The 26,137-nt window shown below is 40.4% G+C and overlaps 2 protein-coding genes and 1 long non-coding RNA gene across 5 annotated transcripts; 2 read left to right on the forward strand and 1 right to left on the reverse strand.

Annotated features, from left to right (window-relative positions):
• Positions 1-1,247, reverse strand: LOC135256678 (uncharacterized). Its single transcript, XR_010330486.1, has 2 exons — positions 1,096-1,247; positions 1-560 (listed from the first exon to the last, which is right to left on the reverse strand). It is a non-coding gene; the product is annotated as an uncharacterized LOC135256678 (long non-coding RNA).
• Positions 1,248-1,440: 193 nt separating this feature from the next.
• LOC135256676 (uncharacterized) lies at positions 1,441-8,798 on the forward strand. Its single transcript, XM_064338684.1, has 5 exons — positions 1,441-1,579; positions 2,934-3,114; positions 3,390-3,556; positions 3,740-3,873; positions 4,951-8,798. Exons 2-5 carry the CDS (start codon positions 2,941-2,943, stop codon positions 5,724-5,726), a joined length of 1,251 nt encoding a protein of 416 aa, XP_064194754.1. The 5' UTR covers positions 1,441-1,579; positions 2,934-2,940; the 3' UTR covers positions 5,727-8,798.
• A 2,200-nt stretch (positions 8,799-10,998) lies between these two features.
• On the forward strand, positions 10,999-25,813 carry hltf (helicase-like transcription factor). Of its 3 annotated transcripts, none has more exons than XM_064338683.1 (25): positions 10,999-11,138; positions 11,506-11,714; positions 12,252-12,418; positions 12,601-12,734; positions 13,302-13,393; positions 14,176-14,247; positions 14,930-15,121; positions 15,441-15,515; positions 15,753-15,813; positions 15,957-16,023; positions 16,251-16,324; positions 16,423-16,467; positions 16,925-17,026; positions 17,282-17,373; positions 17,860-18,003; positions 18,675-18,813; positions 19,038-19,173; positions 19,371-19,550; positions 19,850-19,974; positions 20,433-20,611; positions 21,264-21,386; positions 22,443-22,555; positions 23,101-23,281; positions 23,851-23,931; positions 24,949-25,813. In XM_064338683.1, the coding sequence occupies exons 2-25, from the start codon at positions 11,511-11,513 to the stop codon at positions 25,093-25,095; spliced, it is 2,925 nt and encodes a 974-aa protein (XP_064194753.1). In that variant the 5' UTR covers positions 10,999-11,138; positions 11,506-11,510; the 3' UTR covers positions 25,096-25,813. The 3 variants fall into 3 exon arrangements, with proteins under 3 accessions (XP_064194753.1, XP_064194751.1, XP_064194752.1); XM_064338681.1 differs by having other exon boundaries at positions 11,052-11,209; XM_064338682.1 differs by having other exon boundaries at positions 11,064-11,304.
• Positions 25,814-26,137: the final 324 nt, after the last annotated feature.

Genomic DNA, 26,137 nt, shown 5'->3' on the forward strand with positions numbered 1-26,137 from the left:
AAGTATTCAGATCCTTTACTTAAGTAATTGTTCATATTTACAGTACGTGTATAAACAGTATGTATAAACAGGAACTGACAAAATATTAAATTGTGCAATTGTTCATATTTACTGCTGCTGCCTCTCAAACAGTAGTTTGTAAATGTCAAACATCGCCTGTGCCCTGTGCTCCTCCGGCAGCCTCCGCAGCATGTCTGCAGCAGTTTGCCCAAACCTGAAGAGCTCATCGTTGTACTGCGACAGTCTCTGTTTCAGTTCCACCCTGCGTTTCTCCAACTGGGCAACCTGCTTCTGAAGCAAGTCATTCTGTTCTTTCCTCTTCCTCTTCTGTGCCATCCTTGGGCTTGGGGGGAGAGGAGATGGCTGGGGGGACAGAGGAGATGGCTGAGTGGTCTGGTGAGGTCAACTGGTGAGTTGACCTCACTACTTGATGTCGATGATTCTGAAGGTGAAGGTGGGCGTGAAGGTGGAATGTCTGGTGGTTGTCGGTTTTCCTCAGCAACTGTTTCTGTGGGTGTCTCTTCAACAGCTGAAGTACTTGAGGTCGAATCACTTCCAGCCTGTGATTGTGAAAGAAATTACAAATAGCAATTTCGACATAGCTCAGGAGGTAAGAGCGGTTGTCTGGCAGCCGGAGGGTTGCCGGTTCGATCCCCTGCCCTGGGCGCATCAAAGTGTCCCTGAGCAAGACAACCCCTAATTGCTCCCAATGAGCTGACTGGTACCTTGCATGGCATCCTTTCACTGTTGGAGTGTGAGTGTGTGTGTGAATGGATGAATGAGAGGCATCAATTGTAAAGTGCTTTGGATAAAAGCGCTATATAAATGCAGTCCATTTACTAAATAGTTTAAGTTAGTCTTTGTAATTATACATCCAGGTAATATATGCATTCAGTGTCTATACACGGACTGGCAGAGCCATGAAAACGAGAAAACGACATATGGCTACATTGGCAGAATACTGGTTATTGCGTTTTTATTATGAGCAAGCCAGATACAATTAGTCTATTACATATTACATTTTTGTTTCACGGAAACTTGTGCAAAACACTTACAACATAGAGGTTTATGATACAAAGAACATGTTATATTTACCTTATAACATGTTATGTTGTCGTCATTATTTGACTCTGTGTCCTGGTGCTTTATATGCGGTGCCAGCCAGGCAAGAAACAAATAAAATGCGGACACTTTTTCCCCATCTGGGTCCCCGCTCCTCCTAGCGAGTCCTTTTCGGAGGCGAACGTACTTGTCCCTCAGGTTCTTCCATTTCTTTATACATTTCCGTGACGTCCACACCGATGTTTGTGGAAATCTCTTTCCATGAATTTGCGCCATATGGCAGTCTTTGTAATTGTGGCGAAGAAGAGTCGTACAAATGTACGTAACGGATGTCCTCAGTTCACCTCTCCTCGATTTGGTCCATGTTAGTTCAACACACTTCAACTCGTAGCCTATAAATCAAAATCCCGCGAGAGATGAATAAGCAATTTGGATTTCCTGGTTCGGTCGCCGCCTATCGTTTTGGAATTTGGTAAAACTGTCAAAACGATTTCACGACTGTTGCTGTAATTTGCAGGTAAGTGATAGTTGTACGGGAGTAAAACGGGCTAATGTTCCCTAGCTTGCCATATAAAGTAGCCTAGCAGGCTGCGCAGCTTACTAGCTGGCCAGCGAAAAAGATTGTTGTGTTACGTGCGTATGTATGATGACACCTAAACAAATAGTGTTGACAACCCGGACGTTTCCTCCGCCATGGGTTCACTTGACAGATTTCGAGTTCTTTTTCCCCCATAGGGAATTCGTTTTCTGCTGAAAATGAGGTCTGTGGTTAACGTTTGTCTAAGACAGTTTCACGTTTTGGTCTACGAGATAAATTGCACCCATTAATATCCGTTATGTGCTTTGAAGCCGTTATGTGCTTAAAAAAAAAAAATTGATAACAAATTGCTATACTGAAACTACATGTATAAATGTAGCCTACATAACAGTTTCGAAATCCACGATTGAGATATTAATTAATTAATATTAATATAATTTATCTCGTAGAACAAAACTCTCTGTGGCTTCCCAGATAGCAAACAATCATCACTTTTGCACCCTCGGTGAAACAACGTTGAAATCATAACTAAAGGTCAACGGGACTTCAACCAATATTAAACCACAGCAAATTACTATTAATACTTCAAAATATTGTGAAAAAAATATGTCCTGCTTTATCTACACCCAGGATAAATGTTATGAAATATATCTATAGCCCTATATTATGAAACATTAGGCTTTATCTAATATATAGATGACAACGGACAACTTTACATCAGTTTTAAAAAAACAAGTTTATTTAGTTCATTAAAACAAGTTTATTTAGTTTAATTTTATTATTTGCGAATTCACTCCTGCGCTGTCTGGCGTCTAGCCCCAACCATCCGGTCCGGAGCGTAGCGGAGCCATTTTGAACTGCCTGCAAAAAAATGAAGTTATAAATTTCAGATTTAAAAAAGGTTCAACAGAAATTGCACTTAGAAGTGGAATAGGCATAGGCCTACGTGTTTCGTAGCCTCAATGGCAGGTTTCAGAAATAATCCTGCACTGAGGACTGCAATTCATGAAAGCGTGTAGGATATTTTATCATCTGTTCAGATGGAAAATCAGTGTTTTTTCAATGTCGTCTTGTTATCTGGGTTACGTTCACCACAGACCTTATTTTTGGCAGAAAACGAAAAGGGTAAAAAAAGCGAACGAACTCCCGGATTTTAGGACTATAAACTGTGACACTCTTCTGTAACAGCGGATGAAATGTATAGTTAGTCTAACCCTAACTCGCAGTATAGTTATCTATCACATGCTAAATTGGAATCTGGACACTAGAACCTTATGCAATCCTGCTGCTCAAATGTGGGCTACTTTTATGTTTTATTCAATTCTGTTATCAGAGGCACCATGGAATTTAGGCGATTAAGCTTCTTAGGTGCGGACCAAACTGAAACCTTGTCCCGAGCAATGCGGCGCTCTGCAGAGGACTCGGCTGCAGCCGCGGAAGACGAACCGGAGGATAACGTACTGTTTGGAACCATTAGAGGAAGGGTTGTCGGATTACGTCACTATATTGGGGGTGTAAGTATCGTTTGTTTATAGATAGGTTTCACTGGTTATATCTTGTTTATGAATTTTGAACATTCGTGAAGGATGTTTCTACAACACACAGGTTCCCGAGTGTTTAAAACATGAAATGTTCTACTTTTCTGACAACCTATTCACCTTGCTTGCAGGGCTGGGCAGAGAGTTTTTGAGGGGGAGTGCTTAAATGAGAAAAGGGCTTGATACATCTTGATACAGAGGGCGATACATCTGTTGACAGCTTGTTTTCACAATTATGAATGTTGGCACAGGTTAACCAAGGAGAGATGGTGTCGCTGGTCAGGGAACCTCACAACCCCTATGATAAAAACGCAGTTATGGTTGCCAATGTGCACGGGAGCCAGATCGGGCACATCAGACGCCAGCTGGCTGCGCCAATGGCCTATATCATGGACAACAATTTCGCCAAAGTTGAAGGGTCAGTGTCAGTCCAAAGTCAAAGATTAATTTAAAAATATTTACATTGAATGAGATAAATGAATTTTTAAATGTATTGGGGCACATTTGGTGCATATTAATGATTGATATTAATAGCCACATAATTAGCCAGATTGCACAAAAAATAAATTGTAAATTATAACGTGTTACTTGATGTCTACAGGGTTGTTCCTATCAGTGTGAACCGTACTTCCAGCATGCCTGTCTGTCTTTCCCTCTGGGGGAAGGAGGAGAATAAAACAGCAGTATCTAATGAACTGAAAAAGCATGGATTCCAACTCACACTTGAATCAAAATGTATGCCTGGTTTAAGTGTTTGTCCTCTCTGTATACAAGTAGCCTAATAGCATTAATAGTATTGTTTCAAACAAATATTTTAGGATGATGCATTACTTACATGTGCATGAAGCAGGAAAAAAAATAAGGATGAACTGTCTGCAGACTGCAACAAAGATAAAAAATTGCCGGTTTTGGATTAGTCTGCAAGTGGAATCACATAACAATAACAGTTGATGAACATTTTGAAGGATGTGGTATTATGATAAGTAATTGGGTTTTGTTACGGAGGGAAAATGTATGATAGGTTATGATATGATACCGCCAGCTACCCTGAGCTAATAAGCTAATGAGGTCTATCTAACAATTTATCTATCTATCTTATATTTTAGACCACAGTAAGAATTTCATACAGAGACATGAAAGTGGTTGACAGCTGCGATTCATTGAGTCATAAATTGATATAGGGAACATGCTATACCATACATATGATTTGACCAATTAAATTATTTAGAGTAGAAGTTGGAAATAAATATAGAAATGAGTACAACTGTCCTTGCTCACACCTGATGCACATGTAATTTATGATAAATTTGAAATGGATTGGCAGGTAATGTTGAGGTTTCATAGAGCTGGAAAACAATGTTAATATAAATATTGTTTCTTTCACTGTTTATTTCTTTAAATCTGGCTAATTCTCCAAATTGATCCTGTGCTTCTGTATGAAAAGGCTGTCATGAGCTATTTTGCATTTAAATGGTTCATCCAATTTTTCCATAAAATGCCATGGGACTTTTTTCAGATATTCATGCCAATTTCAGTGCGCTTTACCATTTATGTTTACTCTTTTGGCTCACATAGCATTCTGGGAAGCGCATTGCATTATAGTTTAAAAAATAACAATTTCCCCAGTCACTTTGCATGTTATAATTATTAGTTGACTGATCACATGAACAAAAATCACATTCCTAGTTTATACTGTTTTGGTTTCTGATTACTTTTTCCCCTTGTAGCTCCCTTCATGACTTAGAATTGGATAATCAGAACTGCTTTTCAAATGGAAAGGAATTACTCAGTTTGCACTTCTATTTGTGACAGGTGGATCTCAAGGTGCGACACCAAATAGGACTTCACACCAATGGCTTGCACCTGGTGGTTTTCCAATCTCCACTGTTGAGGAAGTAGTGGCAAAGTATGGTGAACAGGGATGTACCTTGGTACTCCACAACCTGAGGGTGACACAGCAGCAGCAGGAGGCTGTCCAGTCAGCCACAGTTGGACAACAAAACAATCCTGCATGGTATGCACTCCGCCGAGGCAGACTGACGGCCAGCAATTTTGGGGCAGTGTTGTTAGCCAAACATGTTACACCATCTCTCATACAGCGAGTGTTGGAGCCATGTGACCTGGATGGTGTGGAGTCTATAGATTGGGGGAATGAAAATGAGCAAGAGGGGGTGAAGGCCTTTGAGACAGCAACAGGCCTGAAGGTACAGGAGTCAGGGTTCTGGATCACAGAGTCTGGTGTCCTCGGTGCATCCCCAGATGGCCTTGTGGGTACACATGCCCTGTTGGAAGTTAAATGTCCATTCAGGGAAAGAGAACTCACAATCGAAGAGGCATCACTGAATAAGGACTTCTGCCTGAGGAAAGATGGCAGAACATACCAGCTAAGACAAGATCATAGATACTGGCACCAGGTCCAGGGCCAGCTGCATATAGCAAAACGTGACATCTGCTACTTTGTCGTTTGGACAAAAAAGCAGAGCATCATTATTCCCATCAATAAAGATGCAGCTTGGGCCAAGTATCTCAACAGCCTGGAGGATTTATACAAAGTCCAGTTGCTCCCAAAATTGCTGGAGCAGGTATAAAATGTTCGCACACTTGCACACAAGTTGCCTTCTTGTTTTGTGTTTTTTTTAAATGTTAATGCATGGAGATGGGCTACTTTCTAGATACTGACCTGTCCAATGGGACAACTTATTGAAAGATTATCATTTTCTGTTGTGTTTTTAAAAAAAAAAGTTTCATGAAATCATTGCTTTGCTCCCGCTACCAAATTACAGCCTCTTGTGCATCTTGTGTGCTTTCTCAAAAGATGCAATGTAGCCTATCACAGGGAATATTCTGCCGGTTATTTAATCACCCCCAAAATTAAATTTCAATAGAAAAAAAAATTTAGAGGTATCAAAGACAAAATGGTGGAAACTGTAACCAGAATGAACAAAACAGACCAAAATATTTTTGAACTGAAAAACAAGATGACGGAGTTGTCAAGATATAAAAGATCTGGGATCCGCACTTGCTAGGGCTGGATGAGGAAAACATTCGAGAGAGAGTTATCAAGATTGGCCAGGAAACGGCACCAGATTGTACGGGTAAACTACCCGAGGTATTCGACAGTGTCTACTGGTTGGGACATCCACTTCAAGAAGGCCGTCCAAGGGCTGTTATAGTCCAGTTTTCCATGCGACGTTACTGTGACAGCACATGGAAAGCGGCAAAGAATTTGACTTATCTGCGGGAGAAGAAGCAACGTTTTAAGGAAGATTTTTCTCTGGAGGACTGGGCGAGGCGTAATTTGCTCTGGCCACTGGTAGAAAGAGCAAGAAAGGATGGCAGAATTGCCTACTTCATTGGAGCAAGGGCATGCATTACTGAGTGCCGGAAAAAGAAAGGACCTCCACCCACCAAAATCATAATCAGACAGCTATTTAAAAGCACTGCAACCACATTCCTGTAGACTGTGCGATTATGTTAAGGCGTTAACTTGATTGAATGTCCACTGCAGAGTGATTTTGCATTTTATTTGATATGTGAATTGTGGTGTGTGCTGTACTGAACTGGCATATAGGGGAGCAAGCACAAGGAATGCATGGACAGAACATACTTAGTAGGTGAGCGGACTGTGCACCGCACAACATGCATATTTTTTTAGTTCTACTTCTAAGAGATTTTTTTCCCATACAGGATTGATTGAGTGCAAATATGGATACAGTCAAATTTCCAAATGGTTTAAAATGACAGCATTGTATTGTATTGATAAAGACCAATTCCAATGTTCAACCAAGCAGCCAACTAATATTGAGCTGATATAAGAAAAAAAAGAGTTTATATATTTGTTATGTGTTGTACGATAAGTTTGATTTGTTTGTTCTAAAATTGCACTGAGAAACTATGTTTATATAAGCAAATATATATATAAGCTTTTAAATTCAAATATCAGGAGTGCAGGCCTTTGGTACTGTTGCACTTCTATTTCTCAGAAAACTAACTCCATAGATTGTATGTTAAAATATATTTATTTTAATGCTCAGGGATTAAGAGACAACTATTTTTTTATACGTTAAAGATTTTGTTTTATACAGGAGTCTCACTCAGGTCTAAATGATTCAAATTCTTGGAAAACTCAATGCGGTGAATAGGTCTGGTCTCAGCTGGAGCTCAACATAAATTCTGTGGTGACACTTTATTTGTATCACCAGATGAGAATGGTCATTTTATTTTTTTGGTAATATTTAAAAATGATTAATTGGTTTGTATCTTCTAGGAAATGTGTATGGATATAACAGTAAAAAAGAAAATATGAACTTTATAGAGATTCTAAACAACAAAATTGAATGCATAATTGGAAAATACACAAATATGAAAATATTATTAGGAGGAGATTTTTATTTCACTCTCAATGATTCTATTGATATATGGCCTAGTCAACACTATGCCTATCTAACTAAGATGCAATTATAATATTTCCAAAACCCCTCTAAAACTCTCTCTTCCATATTGATAAACGAATGTTATTAAGCTGGTCATTAATATACAAGCACAACTTCTCACCTCATGATTACTTCGTTTGGAATAACCAAGATATTAAATTTAAAAACAAGTCACTTTTAAATAAGAAATGGTTTGAAAGAGGTATATTATTAGTTAGTCAACTTCTTGATTATAATACAGCGATTTACTTATTGTACACAACTTCCCAGTCCCTCCAAAGGAGTATGCTAATATATTTGATATGAGACAGGGCCTTATGAGAATCTAAACTGGAAATGGACTTGGATTTTAGCTAAATATTAGCTAAATAAATAATATTTATTAACTAGCAAGGTAGTAGAAATACTGTTTAAAATTCTACATAGATGTCAGACTCAACCGACCAAAGAATGTACTTTAAAATCGAACATGTTATGTGATATAGCCTAAGCCTACCCTGTGTGGCTTGCTAAAAATCTGAATGAACCCGAAACTGATATTGTGGTGATTTGTGGGCTTCCCGGGTCAAAAAGAGTCCCTGAGCTGATGGTAAGAATGAATTTCCGTGGTGGAGATTTATTTCAACATACTAGTAGGCATTGGGGAGCTGCACAAAATTGATCTCACTGGCCTACACTCACTCGCTATCACAGCTCCAGTGAGGATGACAGACATATTGTAGCAGAGAAGGAAATGGGTGCTCCATTTTTTATTTTATTTTGCAGGCTATTCTCTTATACAGGGTATCCGCAAACATGGGTGCCAGCTCCCCCTCTTCCAAAGACCCCACAAACATGACTAGGAAATAACCAATTGTTAACAGTTAAATGGAAACAAACAGGAAATTAACAGGTAAACAAGGACGGCATCTGCCCAGCCTGCCCTTTAAACGTCTGTGCGTTCCATAAGTCACATTTTATATTTTTTTTCCATTTTTTTGTAATACGGTTTGTTTTAATTTGTGAGCTAAGACATTGTTTCATGTAACTTTTTTTATTTTTATTTTTTTATATTTTGATTCCAATTCTTTTAATGGCAGGCCTGGATTTGAAGTAATGATTTATAGACTTTGCTTTCCATGTATAAGTAGCTTGGCATTGTTTTACTTTGAAAATGTGTTCATCAGATATCATTTCTTTTTGTACTGTGAATGACAAAGACATTAAAGTGTATGTCATATTTTTAAATGGAAGCGTTTTTAATGGGCTATTGTACATGACAGACTTACTAAGCTATGTCTGTTAGGCTATGTCGGTAGAGGATATACTGTCAAGTCCATAAGTATTTGGACAGTGATGCAATTTTCATCATTTTGGCTCTGTACGCCACCACAAAGGATTTGAAATGAAACAATCAAGATGATAAGTGTATACTTTCAGCTTTAATTTAAGGGTTTTGTCAAAAATATTGTATGAGCAATGTAGGAATTACAACGTTTTTTATACATAGTTTTTTGGCAAACTCTAATCTGGTCTTCGTGTTTTTGAGGCTTACCAATGGTTTACATCTTGTGGTAAACCCTCTGTATTTACTCTGGTGAAGTCTTCTCTTGATTGTTGACTTTGACACAGATATGCCTACCTCCTGGAGGGTGTTCTTGATCTGGCCAACTGTTGTGAAGTGGTTTTTCTTCACCAGGGAAAGTATTCTTCTGTCATCCACCACAGTTGTTTTCCGTGGTCTTCCGGGCCTTTTGGTGTTCCTGAGCTCACCAGTACGTTCTTTCTTTTTAAGAATGTACCAAATAGTTGATTTGGCCACACCTAATGTTCTTGCTATCTCTCTGATGGTTTATTTGTGTTTTTTTTTTCAGCCAAATGATGGCTTGTTTCACCGACAGTGACAGCTCTTTGGACTTCATATTGAGAGTTAACAGCAACAGATTCCAAATGCAAATGCCACACTTGAAGTCAATTCTAGACTTTTTATCTGCTTACTTGTAAATGAAATAATGAGGGAATAACACACACCTGGTCATGGAACAGCTGAGCAGCCAATTGTCCAATTACCTTTGGTCCCTTAAAAAGGGGGGGACCACATATAAAAAGTGCTGTACTTACTACATCGTTCACCCGATTTGGATGTAAATACCTTCAAATTAAAGCTGAAGGTCTGAATTTTGAGCTCATATTCATTATTTAATTTCAACTCCAATATGCTGTGGTAGACAGCTAAAATAACAATAACTTTGTCAATGTCCAAATATTTATGGACCTGACTCTATAGGGCTAGCTAACATTAATTTAGAAATGTGGTGTTACAGCGTAGTGAAAGTAGCCTAGTTAAAAAATATGGAACAGTAGAAACGGCATAGCCGTCCATTTAACATTGTCACTTTTTAAGAAAAATACCTGCCGTGAAGAAGTCATTATGTTGCGCCAGTTCTATACGACCAGTATTAACATTACCTACTGGACCGAAGTGCAACACTGATTTTACTGCTTATTAATTTCACAGCTGTCTGCAGAACTAACATTATACAGTCGGTCTGTCGTGTTGTTTGCAAGGTAGCTAATGTTATACTTGGTTAAAATGCAGAAAGCGGAACTGGCTAAAGTGTGGGTGTATTTTTTTTTGTATTTCAGAAATATGAGTTTTTCGCAAAAGATTATACAGATGCAAAAGCAATAATTTTAATATTTTATGTTTAGTTACCCAGCAAGGCAGTGTGATGAGCGAGAGGTTTTCATGAGTCCGAGGGGGGATTTTAACCTAGTCTGTCAGTCATCCAAAAAAGGCACAGGTAGACATGCTACCTGGTGAGCTATTAGTGAATGAGACATGAGTATAACAATTTTGCTCTTTCTGTATATGTCATTTTGCTTGTGTATCCAATGTTTTTATTGGCTGCTGTACCACAAATGTCCAATGGGGAGACATATTATTTGTAGGCTTGGAGCATTTGCAATGATGTAATCAGGCAGTAAAAAGAAGAAGAAGAAGAAGAAAACACAAAATCCCCTAAATTTGTGGCTTTATTGTGTGAAGTTGTTTGTGAATTCTGTCTGTTGAAATGAAATGGGGTCAGAAGGTACAGAAATTAATGTTTTTATGGGCTGAGAGTTAAGTTACTTGAAATAATTTAGGAAGAATTGGGTAGGAGCATTGATTTGGAATCCAAATTCAGTGACTAAATTTAAATCAGTTTCAAAAATCTGAATGGACCCCAGCCCCCGATACACATTGTACAATGGCATTTGTACAGAATTTGAAAGAAAGCCTATAGCCTATTAGCTACATATTCTGAAAGCACATTTTATGTTCCAATTATAGTAACACTGTCAATCTTTTTATGTACCAGTTATTTAAACTTTTCGTATATGGTTGCCATCGGTCGAAATACGAAAAGTTTCAATAAACTAACTGGAACATAAAAAGATTAAGTGTTCGCATCGTTCTCTAGTCAGAATCAGGAGTGAAGTTGCCTCGTTCTACTGCGCATGTTCATTGCTTCCGCAAAATCCCGCGACAGATGAACTAGCTATTGTGGATTTCCTGGTTGAAAGGCCGTTTTCAATTTGGCGCTGGTATATTGTTTACTAACACTGATCAAACTGTCAAAAATATTTTCGGACTATTGCTGTAGTCTAGTTTGCAAGTAAGTGATAGATCTAAGGGAGTAAACGCGCTAATGCTCCCTAGCTTGCCATATGAAATAGCAGGATGCGCAGTTAACTATAGCCAGCCAAAAAGGTTGGTGTGTGCATATCTACGTTGGAATCTAAAGAAATTGCAACAGGAGCTAGGCGGATAAAGTAGATAGTTAACCCTAACTAGCTGCATAGTTACCAATCGCTTGGCAACTTGGAATCTGGACACTGTATATACGTTTAGAACCTCGTGCAATACTGTTGCTTAGATTGACTAATTTGTGTTTTATTTAATGCTGTTAAGGCATCATGGAATTTAGACGGTTCGGCGGCGTCGGCTTGGAATTAAGCTTCATAGACTTCTTAGGTTCGGACCAAACGGAAACCTTGTCCCAAGCCATACGGCGCTCTGCAGAGGACTCTGCTGCAGCTGCTGATGACGAACCGGAGGCTAACGTACTGTTTGGAACCATTAGAGGAAGCGTTGTCGGATTACGTTACTATACTGGGGTTGTAAGTACCGTTTGTATATAGCTAGGTTTCAGTTTGAGCTGTATGTTGTTTGTGAATGGTGTTTCTACAACACGCTGGTTCCCGAGTGTTTAAAAAATGAAATGTTCTACTTTTCACCTTGCTTTTACTTTTCAGCCATTCACCTTGCTTGCAGAGCTGCGCAGAGAACTTTCGAGGGGCAGTGCTCAAATGACAATCGGTTTTACCAACCTAGAAAAGCTGCTTTACAACACATGGCTAGTTGTTGTACAGAATATATTTTGCCGAAATGAATAAATGAAATGAATGACAACAACAATAAATATGCAAATCATTTGTTGTATCAAGTCAAAGGGGCACATCGGGCACTTTGGGGGGAAATGGGCACGGGAACTCGGAGCCCTCTGCATGCCTGTTTGCTTGTTAGTCTCACTACCTCATTGAGAAGATTAACGGTGACCTGTTTTAAAAAATTGGTCAAATTGTTGGTTTGATAGCTATTTAGACAGTGATCCGTCTGTTGACAGCTTGTTTTCACACTTCTAAATGTTGGCACAGGTTAACAAAGGAGAGATGGTGTCGCTGGTTAGGGAACCTCACAACCCCTATGATAAAAACGCAGTTATGGTTGCCAATGTGTACGGGAGCCAGGTCGGGCACATCAGACGCCAGCTGGCTGCGCCAATGGCCTACATCATGGACAACAATTTAGCCAAAGTTGAAGGGTCAGTGTCAGTCCAAATCAAAGATTAGTTTTAAAAGTATTTGTATTGAATCAGATAAATGTATTTTGAAATGGATTGGGGCATATTTCATGCATATTAATGATTGATATTAATAACCACATCATTTTCTGGATTGGCAAAAGAGAATGAGTTAATTATAATATGTTTCTTGATGTTGACAGAGTTGTTCCTTTCGGTGTGAAGAATGCTTTCAACATGCCTGTCAACCTTTCCTTCTGGGGGAAGGAGGAGAACAAAACGGCAGTATCTAATGAACTGAAAAGGCATGGATTCCAACTCGACCTTGAATCAAAAGGTATGCCTGGCTTAAATGTTTGTCCGCCTTTATAAAAGTAATAGTATTAATAGCATTGTTCCAAAAATTTTTTTTGGGATGGTGCATTACTTTCAGGAGGTGCATGAAGCTGAAAAAGGACAAACTGTCTGCAGACTGCAAAAGATTGAGAAATTCACAGTTTCAGATTACTCTGCAAGTGCACGCACATAACTATAATATTTGATGAACATTTTGAAGGATGTGGTATTATGGTAAGATAAGTATATGGGTTTCTTTACGGAGGGGAAATGCATGATAGGTTATGATATGATACCACCACCTACCCTGAGCTAATAAGCTAATGAGGTCCATCTAAAAATGTATCTATCTTATAGATTAGATCACAGACCGCATTGCATTATCATTCAGAAAAAAAAAAATATATATCCTGTCCCTTCGCATGTCATCATTTTTTGTTAATTAATTTTTAAAAAATCATACTGTTTTGGATGAACTGTTTCCTGTGTAACTCCCTTAAAATTAGATAATCAGAACTGCTTTTCAAATGGAAAGGAATTACACAGTTTGCACTTCTATTTGTAATAGGTGGATCACAAGGTGTGACATCAAATAGGACTTTACACCAATGGCTTGCACCTACTAAAAAGGTGATGGCAGTACCACTGACACCTGAACAGGTATTGTAAGTTAAGCATTTCTAACAGCAAAATATATGCACTGTCATGTAGTCTAATAATGATGTGTTTACATTTATGGTAATGATGTGTAGGTGCAGTCTAGTGTGTTGAGGATGTTGCCTAGTCGATAGGGATCTCAGTTTGGCTCCACTGTTCATCCTTTAACTGTAAAAGGTTTCATTTAGCGACGGGGAGGGATACTTTTCCAAAAAACAAAGGTAGTTGTGGACCATGGGGTCAGAAGTGGGGCCTTCAACAACGCACAACAGCCCCCCACCCACACGCAGCTGAGCTCAACCTTTGTAGCATATACACATGGACGTTGCTCAATAAGTAAGCAGGGTAGATCTCAATATGACAAGGGTTATTCTTATGGCATTCCAAAGCATTGAAAAACAAATTAAATAAGTTCTGACATTGTCAATCTTGCCTCGTAGTCATTGTTTGATTTGAAATATAAATTTGATTAGTACACAGGGAAAACTGTCGATTTTAAGTCATTGTCCCAATACTTTCATTTAACTGTAACTTATATTATGTCTTGATTTAAAATGCTAATCGCATTTTGTACAAAAGAATGTTTTGAGCTGTTGGGTGGGTTTTTACATTTCTAAAATATTGACTGGAAGCTAGCATGTGGTGCATATAGCAGGGGATTTTGCCTCAGATATACGGGAAAGTCAGTAAGCTGTACTCCACTTATTTGGTAGATTGCCCAGTCTTTGTGCCACTGCTTTAACTCCGTGTTGTTTCCTGTCCTCCTCTGGTTTCCTGCCTCTCAGCTGAAGAACGCCTTTGACAAGCTGTTTGATGACCTGATGGAGGACAAGACCCGTGAGATGGAAGCAGGAAAGGTGATTAGATGCATAATTTCACTCTACTTAAAAATAGTTCATGCCATCAACTTTCAGGCAACTGAAGGGCCAGTGAAGGGAATGTGAGGTCTCATGAAACCAGAAATGGGTGGTGCAGATATATGCCTGTACATGTGACCCAAATATTGTGCTTTGCTGTGGAGTGCAAATTATTTAGAATATCTGAACTAAAGTTATTAAGTTAACTATTTGACAGCTCACTGTAACTCTAGACATTAGATCAGATCAGGATACCTCTCTTTTCCATCACAAGTAATGTATGGATTTGAATGTGTTTGTATTCAGAATTATCAAATTCAAATCAAAAAGTCATTGGGCCTCACTCACGAAACATGTGTACAATCATATTTGATCGTACACTGTGTGTAAGAACGTTTCCACAAACAATTCGGCATTCGTCATTTTTTTTTCTTATCTGTATTTATTCATGGCTGTTTGCTTATGCCCGTCGCATGAATAGGATTGCGCATAAAATTTACAAACAGTCAGCATTCCTCACTTCATACACCTAGGATATGCACAAAAACAAAATTCTGCACGTGTCATGAATCCCATATTGGTTTTCAGTGGAACATTTTTAAGAACAGAAGCATAATTTAAGAAAAGTATTGTGTGAGACCTATTTTGCTTTGAAATAAAGTGTGTGCTGTAATTGTTTTAGGCTGTGTGCACACCACTACTCCCACATCAGAAGCAGGCTCTGGCCTGGATGGTCACAAGGGAGAACAACAGTGATTTGCCACCATTTTGGGTGGAGAAGAATGGCCTTTATTTAAATGTGCTCACCAACTTTGCTGTACCAGAGAGGCCGGACAGTGTCCGTGGAGGGATCCTGGCTGATGACATGGGACTGGTAAGAGCCAAACCAGGCCTATGGTATTCTTGGTAGAAATCTATTGTCATTGTCTCATAATGACAAATCAGATTTGTGAACTACTGAATTATGCTAATACTCGTATTTATTAAATCAGTTGAAATATAAGCCCATAGTCATACAAAAAACTACATAAAATGCCAATTTAAAGTGTAGATCCTTATAAAATGTATACTCTTAATGCACAGTGCATTCTGACATTATGTGTGTTTCATTTCTATTTTCATTTCAGTCACAGGCGTTGTGATTTTATGTATAATGGGCACCTGTGGTATAAGACAAACTGTTTCTCTTTCAGGGAAAAACCCTCACGACTATTGCTCTCATTCTGACCAACTTTCACAATGGGAAACCAATGCCTCTCGAGAAGATGGTAAGTATGCACTGGATTAGGCAGTGGAAGCAGACAAATCCGTGAACTCTTTCTAGCATTGCTCTCTCAGAATAAGTTCTGTGTGAACCTTTGTGCCTTTGAGCACAGATGAACTAGACGGTGGCAGCCCTAAAAATGCATTTTAACATTCCCAGCAGGGAGGAACGGGGACAATTTAAATGGAACTGAATGGAGTTCAGCCAATGGATAGACTGACTAGTTTTATGTCTTTATTAGGAGAGCACACCACCTGTTCCAGGATCAGCGGGCACCAAGAGAAAAAACTCGGATCTGAAAGGTGTGCGGTACATCTGAATATCTGTTTTTGAAGGTTTACAAGAATCAATTTAATTAAAAGCCTAGGTGCTTATAAAACGTGCCGTCATGGTAATGACCTCATTTGTATTCTATCTTTGTCACCTTTATTTTGACCTACTGTAGAGAACAATGGAAAGAGGAGCGGTGAATTAACATTGGAAGAAGTAGCGACTCCTTCTTGTTCTAAAAGGTAGAGGTCTATCAAATGTCCAATAGTAAAAACACTCTTTTAATGAACAGGTAATGTCCTTGTCTTTCATCTTATAGCACTGAATACATCTGCACTTATGGCAGAGTTTGATGAAACCACAGTCAGGAAGTTAGATGCCAGTTGTATGATCAAAGAAAACATAATACAGGTCTGGATGCAGATAAAATGTGGTGTACAAACCTTGTGCCTGTGAACTTTCTTCAAAGGCAACAGGAAGACCCTGTTCTGATTATCATCGATTCAGATGATGCAGAAGAGGTTGTAGCACCTAAGAAGAAGGGTATGAATCTGGACATGAAATTGTTTGCAGTGATATTGATTGTCACATTGTTGTGGTCTGTGTATTTAATTTTTTTTTTTGATTTGGCTTTCTTTCAGCAAAAACAAAAGCAAAATCAAACTGTCCCTCTAGCACAAAGAAAGGTAAGTCCATTACTTGTTTCACTTTATTTATGCCATTGCTTTTTAGATTACTGCTGCTTTACTTTAAGTTTGTGAATTTCCAAACTGTCAAATTCAACATGATTTACTCTTTGAAACACCATTGATCCTTCCTAATTTTGTCATTTGATGCATATCTGATAAGAGTGTATGAATAAATACAGGGAAACCGGGAATATTTTATTTCGTTTTTTGGAAAATTGGAAAATGCAATGGACATGGACATTGGATTAAATCCTAACTATGATAAATGCAATATTTTTTTCACTATAGAAAGTTGATCTTGGTTCTTGTTAAAATTGGCAAATTTTTTATGGAGATAATTTTCAAAAAACCAACACTTGCATTGTTAGCAGAGTGCAGTTGCATCGCACTCTTTATTTCTCCCAGAATGCCCCCTGAGCTACAGTGGGTAACGCTGGGTTCTGTGTGGCTCAAGGTCCCTGTATGCTGATGGAGGACATGGACTTTGCTTCTGCCCTGGGTGGGGGTGTGGTGGAAGGAAGTTCTCATAAGAAGAAATCCCAGAAGAAGAGTCAGGGTATGCCGCTGAAGTGTAACACTGTATAAAGTACTGGCAATGTATGTAAATATGGTCTCAGTGTATTTCCATAAAATATATCTTTACTTATTTAAATTTCTTTATTAATTTCTTCTGAATAAGTAGGTTACATTGTGTGATAGATTTGGAAGATTAACCCACTGGAAGATTATCTGGAATATTACCCCTCTCGCTTTGCCTTGGTACGGATTGTTATGCAGAGTAAAGGGATTTGCATGTTTCTGTCCTTCACAGGAGTCAGCAAAATGCCCTCAAAACCCATTGACAGCAATGGAGCCAGGGCAACCTTGGTCATCTGCCCCCTCTCAGTCCTCAGCAACTGGCTGGTGTGTAAGACTATGGGCCTGTCATTATGAGGGCTGCTGTGAATCCCAGACTCACCATACCGCCATTTTCCCTGTCCTTTCATTGGCCCAGCACATCGTCATATCATTTTTCTGTACAGGTGGTAGACGTTGATAGATCAAGCCATGCCATTTCATTGTACTTTGTATCATTATTTTGATGTTGTAGTTGGTCATGCCTCCTAGTTTGACTTGGCATAGGTTTGGTCAGAATAATGTTTACTGTGTGAACTGGGCTCAGTGTGTTCATGACTATGAATAATTGTTACAAATTGAGTATTGTACCTTATCGGTCCTGTGTTTTGTAGTTGTTCCAATGACCTTCGGTATGCACTTATTGTACGTCGCTTTAGATAAAAGCGTTTGCCAAATAATTGTAATGTAATGTAAAGTAATGAGCAGGTGATTTGTTGAGCTGTGTCGATCAAGCCTTTTTACAGCCTTGCTTTGTCATCAATGCCTTTCCAGGATCAGTTTGAGCAGCACATTCGTGCAGATGTGGAGCTGAGCGTGTACTTGTACTACGGCGCAGAGCGTAACCGGCAAGTCAAGTTCCTGGCCCAGCAGGACGTTGTGCTTACCACCTACAACGTGCTGTCTGCTGACTATGGGGCAAGTGGGCTGGTGCCCGATTTCTGTTGTTCTCACAGTAATAAATATTCTCTGAAAATTGTAATGTCATCTTCTAAATCATCATCTGAATTTTACTGTAATGACGCAAGTACGCTTAGTGCTGGAGATAACCTCAGGGGGAAAAAATCTACATTTTACCTACCAATTAACATTTAGCATGCATTAACATGTTTTTGAATTTGAACCAAGGTAAGTATATTGAAAATCAAGCTCCTTTATATGTGCTTTTCTCAGATAATAAGACACTTTGCCTGAGTTTTGTGTCAGAACTCATTTACTAGCTAATTGTTTATGTAGAACCCTATTGATTCAACTGAACTACTATTCCTGGGCTCATACACAGTAATTGTGCTTTGTGCACCTAAAAGAAAAGTGCTTTTCTATTTTATACGTTACACTTTTTTATTGTAATTCATGTGATTGTTATGCGCGGTTCAGATTTCAAGATCCATGTTTGCATGAATTCAATTACTGAATTCATGCAAACATGGACCTTGAAATCTGTACTGATAACAATCACATGAATTACAATAAAGGTGTACGTATAAAATGTAGCTCTTAAATATAAGCTGCATTGTAGAGGGGTAGGATCTGAGTCCCGTGATCCTCTTTCTCATGAGAGTGTCTCTTGCATCACCTGCACCCTTCAGGGAAAGAAGTGCAGTCCTCTGCACGAGGTTAAGTGGCTGAGGGTGGTGTTGGACGAGGGGCACGTTGTTCGGAACCCCAACGCGATGCAGAGCAAGGCCGTGTTGAGCTTGACAGCAGAGAGGAGATGGATCTTATCAGGTGAGAATGCTGTCCATATTAAAAGTCCATATTCACATTTCTCTATCAAATCAGATCAACTGAGATGTCATATCATCTCAGGGGTTGTGTTGTCTTTTAGATGCACAACAGCATCGTACTTTAATGATCTGTCCTTTGTTGCACTGATTTAGTTTAGACACCAGGTGGCGCCCAGGAACTTAATGCGCATTGCCGTTTCAGCTGCAATTACTTCTTTTCAACAGGCACTCCAATTCAGAACTCCCTGAAAGACCTGTGGATGCTCATCTCCTTTCTGAAGCTGAAGCCTTTCGACGTGAAGGAGTGGTGGAACCGGGTCATTGAGCGGCCTGTCACCCTGGGCGACAGCAAAGGGCTTAAGTGAGTATTCGGGGACTAGCAGGGTGTTTTCACTTCATGCCACCGTTTATCCAAAGCCTAACTTACAAAATCAGGGAAGGGCATTCAGTTTCATGTGAAGAGTAAAATCTTTAGCAAAGAGTTCCTATACTGTCTGCAGTCATACCAAGATCAGTGTCCGTTGAGAAAAATGCCTTTGTCTTTTGTTATTCCACCAGCGACCTGCAGATTCTGATTAAGGGGATCACCCTGAGGCGAACCAAAACCAGCAAGATGGCAGGACGCACGGTGGTGCAGCTGCCAGAGAAGAGGGTCTTTGTCCAGAAAGTGACCATGTCTGAGGAGGAGAGGCTGGAGTACGAGACTGTCAAAAGGGAGGGCAGGGATGCCATCGGCAGGTAGGGGGATTCTAGCTAGCAAAGCATTGCATCACATTACGTTAATTTAGCAGACGCTCTTATCCAGAGCGACATGCATGGAATTTACATTGCATCCATTTATGCAGCTCAAGGGTACAACAGCAGTGTCCTACCCGGGAATCGAACCTGTGGCCTTTAGGTTACGAGACCAGTTCCTTACCCATTATACTACACTGTCGCCCCAAAACCAGCTTTCAGAGAGGCTTTTCCACCATTTCAGGGAATGCAAATATGGATCTTACTTCACTCTGGGGTCCTGCTGCCTTCCCCTATTGCAGGTATTTTGATGAGGGGACGGTCTTGACGAACTACGCGGACGTGCTGGCCATCCTGGTCAGGCTGAGACAGTTCTGCTGCCACCCGCACCTTCTGGGGAGCTCCCGCAGTGCACCGGGTTCGACAGGTGAGAGTGGACAAAGTCGTAAATGTACAACAGGTACCCATAACTGGACTTTGGAGTGTGGACCCTCTGGGTTGATCTGTGAGGTAGAGCAACCCAGAAGATTGAACCAAACCTTCTTCAGGCTTTGATTTTGGAGTACTTTGTTATTTTTATAACTCCAACTGGATATGTGTGTTGAATGGAAATTATAAGGTGAACTACTGAGTAGCCTCAGGTGTCCTTCAAATGTACAATGATCTCTCCTCGAGCTGTGGCAGTTGTAGGATAATTTCTTTTGTTAATACACAGTTTTCCTGAGATTATAAAATTAGTCTGAGTTAGTCTCACTTTTGTCCATTTCAATTTAAATTCCTCCCAATTGGTCCGCCCACTGTGTTAGCACGGAAAGCTGCTTTTTTTAATCCAGTTCGGGTACGGACACCAGCTTTCCCACCTTCCCCCCTCTCTCGAAAACGCAGATGCGTCCACGCCCAGCGAGCTGAGGGAGCGCCTGATAAACAAGATCACCCTGGTCCTGAGCTCCGGGTCGGACGAGGAGTGCGCCGTCTGTCTGGACTCCCTCCGGCAGCCGGTCATCACCTACTGCGCCCACGTGTACTGCAAGCCCTGCATCTGCGAGGTCATCCGCTCCGAAAAGGTCAGCAGCCTTCCCTTACATCACATTACAGCCATTTAACAGACGCTCTTATCCAGAGCGACTTGCACAACTTTTACATAGCGTTTACATTGCCTCCTTTTATTCAGCTCGATATATACTGAAGCAATGCAGGTTTAGTACCTTGCTCAAGGGTACGACGGCAGTGCCCCACCCAGGAATCGAACCTGTGACCTTTAGGTTACAAGGCCAGCTCCTTACCCATTACACTACACTGCCACCTTTCGCCTGTTTCGCCTGCGTGCGTGCATACGGGTGTTTGTACACACCTGCTTTGTGTGTGTGTCTACCTTGATGTCACTGGTATATTTGCAAAGACTGCTGCAATCGATCTTTTCTGTTTGTTAGTTTATACTTCACACTTCTCAGTTCTTTGAACGTGAAACCACATTAGTGTTGTGGCTACCAGATGCAATTTTTTTTACACTGTTCTTCTCATTCTTACTGTGTGTGAAATGGATGGAGAGAAGTGAAACCTAAAATTAAGGTTGCACTTGCAATAACTGGTCTGGTAATTGAAAACAAATTTTCAGCTTAAAAACCCCTATTCACACACATTTGTTTACATAGAATTGGCCAGAACTCCTAGTACCTTGGGAGAGAAATGTGAACTCTGTGTGTTGTTGTTTTGCAGGACAACGCCAAGTGCCCGCTGTGCAGGGCACAGATCCGGACCCAGGAACTTGTGGAGTACCCGGGGGAGGACGCGGAGTCGGCATCCGCTGACGACAAGGACGCGTGGAAGTCCAGCTCGAAGGTGAGATGACAGCAGTGGTTGGGCAGCAGCGGTTCCCACACTCCTATAAAATCTTTGAATATCGTCATGTTCAGGAAAATAAAACCTAGGCCTTGAAATTTCTTTGAAGATGAATTTTTACAGGTGCCTTGCAGGTGTGTAATTGTTGACAGGGTTGCCTAATCTGTGGTTTCCACGCTGAGTCAGAAGGGGTGAGACAGGTCACTCTGCTGGATTAGTTCCCGTGGTTACTTCGAACACCTTCTCATGTCAAAGTCCACTAAGCCTGACCTGACCTAAAGGCAGCCGAAAAAGGAATGTTTGCTGATTATAAACCTGCTGTATGCTGGGTGGAGCCTATGTTGGTCAATAGTGAGCAAGGTCAGTTTCCAAGTTGATATTCCCATGTGAATACAAACAATGTAGAAACAACGGTGGTCCGTTAAAAGACGGTAGTTCCCTCCCCTCAGCCTTAAATTGCTGTAGTCTTAGCTTGAGCCTCAACTATTCCATTGAGGTACATTAATGATCAACATTGGTAAACATTTTACCATTTACCATCTCAATTAATCATCTAATTACCACAAATTAACCTTCTAAAGCAGGTAGATTGATTTTGAAGTAAATGTGTTCTGACTATTTTGTCACTTTCTGCTCTGTTTGACAGTAGGGACAGACAGTACACCGAATGAAAATAGAGATGGAAAATATTGCAACAAGCAACTTCATTAAATGTATTTAGCATGGACTTTTTGTTTTACTGATTGATTTTGTTTTTTAAATAATTAGGCCAAATGCAATTATTTTTTAAATAATTAAAGTGAAAGTGCTGTGGAAAAAAACATCTCTGTGCAGGTGCAGAATATTTTAACGCTACATTCTTATTAATGAGCAGCACATAAAATTCCAATCAGCTTTCATGGCTGGAAATGTAGTAAATTTACAGTACTGGGGTTCCTGTTGTCGTTTCCTTTGGGGAACCCAGGCCAGCAGAAAGCGTGAAGCCCTCTGTCCTTGCCATGCCTTAACCCGTACGGTTTCTGAGGACGCGTTTGCCTTCACGCCTGTGTGCTTCAGGTGGAGGCCCTGATGAGCAACCTGCTAAGACTTCGGCAAGAGGATCCGAGCATCAAGAGTCTGGTGGTGTCTCAGTTCACCAAGTTCCTGTCCCTGCTCGAAGTCCCTTTGAGGTCAGAATTGCACATGCTGTTCTTACAGGCTGATCCCGTCGACTGTGTGTAATGTGTACCAGGATGACACTGTTGCACTCGTTCACTGTCGTGCTTCTCGTAGCGTTTGTACTTGACCTTCCAGTTGTGTTCACTTTCTTCCATTATTCCTGTATAAGGTTAATTAATCGTTTTCACAGATTTCACAATTAGCCGCTCAGATGTATAATTAATCACTTGACTGCTGGTTGAGTTGTTTACAGGAACCCCGGGAAGAAAACAATTGAAATACAATCCCCTGCATGTCACATAATAAGGACAAACTGGTTGGGCCAACTCATGAGACAAGATTGCTATTTTTAGCTAGGAAAATACCAGAAGCGGCAAAAATAAAATAGAAAAATTACATTTTAACAGTGGGACCGTAATCTGAGATTTTTGAGATGAAAAGTGAATCTGAACCATCAAACTGTCCTCCTTGCTCTTCCACTCCTCACCTCCCAACCCTCTCTCCCTCCTTCCCTCCTTCCCCTCTCCCTCCTTTCTTTTCTCCCCCTCTTTTGTAGGGAGCAGGGCTTTTCTTTCACTCGTCTGGACGGCTCCATGAGCCAGAGGAGCAGAGCCAAGGCCATCCAGGCTTTCCAGGACTCTGCCCAGGGATGTCCAACCATCATGCTGCTGTCACTCAAGGCTGGGGGGGTGGGGCTAAATCTCACAGCGGCCTCCAGAGTCTTCCTCATGGACCCAGTGAGTCTCTGGCACCATTAGCCGTGAACTCTGCCTCACTGTGCCTATCCCTGTGCGTGTACCACAATAACAAAGAACAGCCACAATATCAGGATCTCCCTGAAGGCATTCTATAGTGTAGAAAACCATATGGCTCAGTTTTGTTCTGTTCAGATGGTCTTTTTTTTTCTTTTTAAAGCAATTTGTATCCTCTACATTTTTAACTCTTTGCTCCCTTTGCTTTTCCCATTTTGTTGAGCATGAAATATAGATCATTACTCATGTTTATTTTGTACAGTCCTTTATTGCTTATCTTTATGAGGGGTGCATTTCATTTTGGAGGGCAATGTAGCCTAACCTTTGCAGTATTACATTTCAAATTAATTTATAGCTATATTGTTAAGTAGGCTCCATCTGTGCGGTTGGATAACTTGTACAGTATTATTTCTCAGTATCGGTGTGCTGCAGAATTTCTTGCCGTAGCATGCTAAAGATAGGTGTGGTTGCCCACACACCGACATGAGCACTATTTCCATTTCATCTGCTTTGTATAGATTAATCCTGTTCTCTCTGCTCGTCGCCCTGTCTAGGCGTGGAACCCTGCAGCGGAGGATCAGTGCGTAGACAGGTGTCACAGGCTTGGCCAGAAGAAGGATGTGGTTATTACCAAGGTGACCCTTTCTACGGCATTCTTCTGTTCTCATTAGAGTAGATGGGCCTCAGTAGTACAATAAAAATGGTGGCATCATGGGCTAATTTGCGAATTGGCTCAACAATATGAACCATAAAATCGTACAGAAGACAAGCAACCCATGCTATAACAAAAAAGTGCTATAGGCTGTCTACACAGGTACAAACAATGAACAAAACAATGGCTTTAGCTGGTTGCACTGAACACTGTTTGAAGCGATGCTTTGTCACCTGTCTGGTCTTCTTCAGACAATGAGAAGCTTGCAGCATACTGTTACAAGCCCACCTAGCTGTAAGATTACACATTGAATTACAAGAATCAACTATTATTAGCTTTTACAATGGCGCCATTTTGACTGTACATATGTACAGTATGTAGGTGTACAACATACAGATAATTTGGATACTGGAGGAAATCAGTGACCCTATGTATACAGGGTGCTTCATGAGTCCTGCATCGAGTATTATTTTCTGTTGAAACTATTAAATGTAATCAAAACGACAGCAAAGTGAGCGTTAACATCCCATACTCGAGTCTGTAACTGTTTGGGTGACAGAACACTGTCCAGGATATAGTTTTTTGGCATGTGGAGAGTGGAATTCTTCAGTAATCTCTGCAGGGTCCCAGAAGCAGAACCAATTTCCTCTTTTTCCCTGAGGCATGCATCCTTTTCATACCAGCCACTGTGAAATCTATTGCCATGAACTGGATCAGCTTCTTAAAGGTCAAAAGATGCATTCCCCCTTCGTGGGCCCCATGCAGAGGTGGAAAATCCAGGTTCAGACAGTATGAAATGGACTGAAATACTCCCCAGTATTTCATTCCTATCGCCTGGATTTGCTCATTATCACAATTCTTCAGCCAGGAGGTAGAACTAATTAGCGAAATCAGTGCGTTCATGGGTGGAAGAAAGACATGGCAGGACTTTTACTTTTTGACCCCTGGACTTTCCACCTGCGGAATAAGCACCCTTTCCTTTTCCCCTTCCCTCCTCCAGTTCATTGTGAAGGACTCGGTGGAGGAGAACATGGTTAAAATTCAGAGGAGGAAAAAGGAGCTGGTGGAGAAGGCCTTCGGGGGGAAGAATGCGCAGGACCGAAAACAGTCGCGGATCGAGGAGATTCGAGCTCTGATGGAGTTGTAGGGACCCCGTCCGTCAACTTTGTCCCCCAGTTTATTTCAGCAGAATTACGCGATATGCCTCATTTCAGTACACCTCGTGGTGAGCATTCACTTGCTCAAAATGTTCAACATTCCCAGAGAGAAATTTTTTTTTTTTTTACATTCATAGATTCAATTGTGGCTACCAAATATTTTTTAAAACACCTCTTCCTAGTCACAAACATTACTTGATAAGAAATGGATGTTTCAGTGTTTGAATTGTCCCACAATACTTTGTTGTATACGGTGTTGTACTAATGACTTATGGCTTTACAAGAATACCACAACCCCCAAGTTTATTTTTATTTCTTTCAGCACAGGTAACCTTGCCCTAGACTGAATGGCCACATATTTGACATATAAGACAAAGAGGAGGAAAGTACTCTACATTGGCTGATAAGAGAGGACCCATAATGTGTTTAGACCACGTCCAGGGTATTTTTACGAGCAAATACTGCAAGTACTGACAGAGTATTTTTGATGTTCCATTTCAGTTGTAGGCACTAGCACTTGAACAATGTATTGCAGAAATGTATTTTTGGATGGATTTTTTTTGTACCATAAACAAACTGTTGAGTTCACAGTTGTGTGACAATAAAAGATCTAACGTTCATTTGAACTAACCTTCTGCATGCAACGTCCCATCAAATCATTCATGGCAAGTATGAGATTTTGAGGAGTAAAAATGTTTTGGAAATGAACCATGCTTGGTGTCTCATTCCGTTAGGACACAGTCCCATACTTCGGTAAAGAATCTGGACCGTGCCAGTGGCGACTGTGGGCAACAGCCCCGCATGGCAGCGCCGACTTGGTCCTAGCAGTGCCCAGGGAGGGAGTTGGCAGGTTAACTGCTATATTGCATGCCAACTTAACACAAAAAAAACATTGTTTTGAATGGGTACAACTGCCACAAACCGTAAATACTATCGAAGAATCTAAACAAAATTCATCTAAAATGCTGGCAACCTTGTTTGTTTATTGACAAAGTACCTTCAGCAGAACAAAGTACATTGAAAGTGACAAGA

The sequence above is a fragment of the Anguilla rostrata genome, chromosome 6, assembly GCF_018555375.3.
Source record: "Anguilla rostrata isolate EN2019 chromosome 6, ASM1855537v3, whole genome shotgun sequence".
NCBI classification, from domain to species: Eukaryota; Metazoa; Chordata; class Actinopteri; order Anguilliformes; family Anguillidae; genus Anguilla; species Anguilla rostrata.